The 4,453-nt window shown below is 36.4% G+C and overlaps 1 protein-coding gene across 1 annotated transcript; it reads right to left on the bottom strand.

Annotated features, from left to right (window-relative positions):
• Positions 1-331: 331 nt before the first annotated feature.
• On the bottom strand, positions 332-4,157 carry LOC130726476 (protein SAWADEE HOMEODOMAIN HOMOLOG 1-like). Its single transcript, XM_057577755.1, has 9 exons — positions 3,950-4,157; positions 3,699-3,784; positions 3,559-3,589; positions 3,329-3,443; positions 3,014-3,077; positions 2,662-2,713; positions 1,053-1,196; positions 730-849; positions 332-625 (listed from the first exon to the last, which is right to left on the bottom strand). The coding sequence occupies exons 1-9, from the start codon at positions 4,001-4,003 to the stop codon at positions 503-505; spliced, it is 789 nt and encodes a 262-aa protein (XP_057433738.1). The 5' UTR covers positions 4,004-4,157; the 3' UTR covers positions 332-502.
• Positions 4,158-4,453: the final 296 nt, after the last annotated feature.

Here is a 4,453-nt window from a genome sequence, read left to right as displayed (position 1 = left end):
CGAGAAGAAAGCAGATCTCACAAACAAGAATAGAGAGACGGAGGGGTGAGGGGGAATAGAGATGGAGAGAGGAGTGCATTTTTGTAACACCACATTTTAATTTTATTCAAATTCTTTTTCTACCGATCACTACCACTTGCTATATCAGGTCATTTTGGCATTTCATATGCGAAAAACCCACCACTCTCTTTCACCCTAGAAGTGATACCCTAAAAGCCACCTAGATTATATGCAGAAAATGGTAGAAAACTAACGGCATGATGATTTTCTTATTTCATGTTTTTATGTTCACTTAAAAAATGGTAGAGAAATTCTTAGAGTTTTAGAAACATTTTGTTGAAAATATTTCCAAAAGTAAGATTTATACTGAAATGTACCTACTATAGAACAAAACCTGTTCTCTTGTCTGTACCAAATGTACCTCACTATCTCACATGGTAACAAACTAGAAATACTAACTCCAGAAAGATAAAAGGGAAGTACGAAAGAAGAATGAGATCTTTCATCCCCACAAGTTCTCTATGGCACTCATGCTGGGTTCTATTGTAGGTTCTGGTGAGTTATGGTAGACAACAGATTCCTCTTGTGTAGGCCTATAGCATACCCTCTTCCAATGAATTGCTTCCTGACATCAAGTAGAGACAACATCAAAGGATTTGCCTAACAAAGTACCAAAGATGATAACATGACATGATTTTTGTGACACGGAAAATATATATCAAAGGTCACCTCAGAGTTGTCATGGAGAAATCGAACAGTGTAGATGCACTTGCAATCTGTCTCATCGTGTTGCTTCCTCTGGATGCTTAATACACGAGCATCACAGTAGAGGGCATAATCATCCCTTTCCTGAGAAACACCAATGAAGGCCCAAAAGAGTACTAATAGTTAGGGAAATTCTAGAGGAGCTAAAAGCCCCAAAAGAAAATCAAAAGCCATTTTGGTTAACACATTAGAAACAAGTCATGTGACTTTGCAAACATATCAATCACACTGGACAACAAATTAGGTAAATAAATTGTAGTAGAATAAAAGGGGCGAGAATCTCTTACCAGGAAACATAGTACAAGATCTCCATCCTTCACCTTGTGGCACTCTGAAGGTTCCAATGGGATAGATCTATCTCGCACCCCGTATTTCACATTCACCCACTCATCCTCCCCCTTGCCAAATCCAGCATATCGTACACGAGCTTCCTATAATTTGTATGTGACAAGATCCGTTAACTTTTAATCGATCGTCTACAATATCCAAAAAATAAATCCACTAAGCCTGTACAACTATCATAAGACGGTAGGATAACTTACAATATTCAAAAGTATGGCAATATATGTTGCATAGTCCATATTTTACTTTTCCATTCTTTTTTCAATGAATAAACATAACCTAAGAAATAGCATGCAAACATCTAGTGATCATTCACAAATGTATTGGTTAAATTTCTTCAGTGATGTCAAAGGAGTTCTGCCTAAGGCATTAAGTCAAGGTGCCAGAAGGACCATCACCTCTGAACGTTTTAATTTCTTCTGAGCAGACTTTCACACATTACCAATGTGCACAATCATTTTTGTTTTCTTTGACTTGAAAATAGAACCTGTTTAACTGTTTGGCTCTGATACCAGCTCAATGTAAAGTGGTCAATAGTGTAGAAAAGAAAAAGTAAGTTTTAGTGACAGTTTTGTATTGAAACCATATCAGAGATCCCCAGCAGGTAATGGAGACGCAACTAATAGAAATCAGTGCCAATCTAACTCAAGAACAACTCAGCAGAGTTATAAATCAAAGGTTGAAATTCCATTCCTAATATGGAAGAGACTAAGGCTGCTTCATGCAAGACACAAAATGTTGAACGATATAACTAAATCAAGGATGATATGAAAGTGAAGTAATTGTCAATGATTGAACTAAATCAGATCATTCCATTGATGAACTCTAGTGCTATTGGCTCTTTCCTTTATGAAAAGTCCCTGACCACGTAGGGCTATTTAAGACTAATTATCTCCATTTGTCATTAAATTAAGGGGCTTGCACACCTTTTTTTGTTGGGAACTTAAACCTTGTGATTTGCCAGGTATCATACTTTATTTTCATTATGTAACCATTTTATAACAAGGCATGCTTGAGTAAATAATTGTATGCTAAAACATGTTACATTGATTAAAATTACATTGTTGTCAATTTTTATTTTTCATTTCCAAAACATTAGATCCTACTTTGCTCAGGCAAATTAGTTTTGGTGGCTCTTGCCTCAAGTTGCTAGATTTCACTATCTTTCACCTTTCACTGCTTAGTTTTCCATTGCATAAAAACGTTCAGTGGTTTCTCTATTCTTAATCATCTGAAGGAGAACAAATAGGCTACATACACTATTGCATAGTAAACATGCAAGTTCAAATGAAAGAAAAATTAAGTTTCATAGTGTTTTAAGCACAAATCAAGATAAGAAATTATAACATCATATCTACCAAGTGTGTGTCAATGTCATTCACACAGCTAAAATGTGAGCAGCTCTTTGAAGATAAATATTTAAAATCAGACAAGTATAGCAGGTGCGACAAGAACTATCACTCCTTTGTTGATTAATAATTATATATTCTAAAGGAGATGTCTAAATTTCTTATAGACCGAAAATAAAAAAGTTACAATCTGAAAGAATCTTACAAGTTCGCCAGTGCTCAGAACTCTGTAGTTAAGAAGCATTGAAACATCATGCCTGTAGATGGAAATAAATATGAGAGGTTGGGTGCACAGCCTATAAAAAAGTAACAATAAAGGTTTTCTCTGTAATAAGAGGAGAGGGTGCTTGGGTTTTTTTCCCGGTGGGGGGGGGGGGGGAGTGGGGGGAAGACATCATCTTCAGTCTTGTTCAGATTGGAATTCACAAACAAAAATCAGGCCACACCTTTAAAAAATAATATAACCCAAAGAGTTGACAAAAAGCCACATTGCATATCATGGCTAAACTTCAAAAGTCAAAATGGCCCTACTGCTTAGTAAGAAGCTTATTCCTCACCATGCTAAGTCTTTCGTAGATCTTGCTTCAAATGCCAAGTCTGAAACAACTGCACCTCGATTACCTGACATTATGATAAGAAGTTTAATTATATTGTGGAAATTTGAAAGACAAGTTGATCTCAGAACATGACTATGCTTATCATAATTTATAAGTTCTGTATTGCTTGTCATTACATCCTGTGGCCTACTAAAATCATTTTAAACTTTATACAACTGTTATCATCATCACCTTCTATGGTAATTGAAGGAAACAAGAGATTATATAAATCAAGGAATGTAATTGTATTTCCAAATGGTAAGGGAAAAGGACAACCTTGTAGAACTGTAGAGCTTCTTAAACTGGGTGTATCTGAAATATCAACAAGTTGATTCAGTGAAGCAGCTCGATCCTGTGACTCGTGAAGCTTATTTTGGAACCACTGCTGCACCTGAAACCCAGTAAAAGTAAAACCAATGCAGCAGCATTATAACATGCATTCACTCTCGAAATACATATGAAAATGAGTCTAAATGATAAAGGAGCTGTTAGCTGTATGTACCAACCTGTTCCCATGATATGGATGTATTAGCAGCACTGTTCCATAGGGAAAAAATCAAAATTAAATTAAAGCAGGTTAGGTTAATTATTGGAAAAAAAAAACACACAAAGCCAGAGCTCTTCAAAGGAAAAATTTCCAATTCACCTCAAAGTTGCAGCAATCTCCTGGCAGAGATTCTGATCAAATGCATTTTCTCCCATGTCATTGTAGATTCTCTCCAATTCCAGCATCTGTGAATGAATGGGGATGCAGCACATGAATTGAAGAGTGCAATGCAATGCAAGGGTTTGTGAAGCAAAAAGTGTAGCACACAAGAACATTCGTCAGAAATGAAAATGGAAGATAACACACTCCAATTCCAAACCCTAGTGAACACTGAACAGAACAGAATGTACCTGGTCAGTAGAGAGCTTCGGAAATGGAGAATCGATTAAGCTCAGTTCAACCATTGTTTCAATTCAAAGGTTCCTTGAGAATCAGAGAGATGAGTGGGCAAGGATGTTGACCTCGTCGCCGTCGCCGTCGCCGGTCAGTGAACACCGTAAAGCTGGGTGTAGAGGAACCCAAAATGAAAAACAAGGTGGTTTAGGTGCAGCACCATCAGTCTAAACCGCTAAATATAATAATAGAAAATTGAGGGACTGGAATTGAATTTGAATAACAAATTAAATTACAAGTACACCCCTACAAACACACGTGTCTTTGTCTTTCCACCAGTGCAATCAAGGCATAATTTCAATTTCACCGTGACAGTAAAACGAATAATTATATCTTCACACCTTATTTTTGAGGTGTGGAAAAGTGGATGAAGAGAGAGATAGGAAGAAATGAAAAAGAAAGTAAAAATGTGATAGGTGATTCGATTGATAGAGAAAAAAGAAATAGATAAAAATGAAGGT

Source organism: Lotus japonicus, chromosome 6 (assembly GCF_012489685.1).
Source record: "Lotus japonicus ecotype B-129 chromosome 6, LjGifu_v1.2".
In the NCBI taxonomy this organism is placed as follows: Eukaryota; Viridiplantae; Streptophyta; class Magnoliopsida; order Fabales; family Fabaceae; genus Lotus; species Lotus japonicus.
The sequence above is the reverse complement of the archived record's forward strand: the minus strand, read 5'-3'. Positions and strand labels throughout refer to the sequence as shown.

Coding starts and splice junctions, on each gene's coding strand:
- LOC130726476 (XM_057577755.1), bottom strand. CDS start 4,003: ATGGTTGAACTGAGCTTAATCGATTCTCCATTTCCGAAGCTCTCTACT. Junction 3,785..3,949: donor CGAAGCTCTCTACTGACCAG/GTACATTCTGTT, acceptor ATTCATTCACAG/ATGCTGGAATTGGAGAGAAT. Junction 3,590..3,698: donor GAGATTGCTGCAACTTTGAG/GTGAATTGGAAA, acceptor CCTATGGAACAG/TGCTGCTAATACATCCATAT.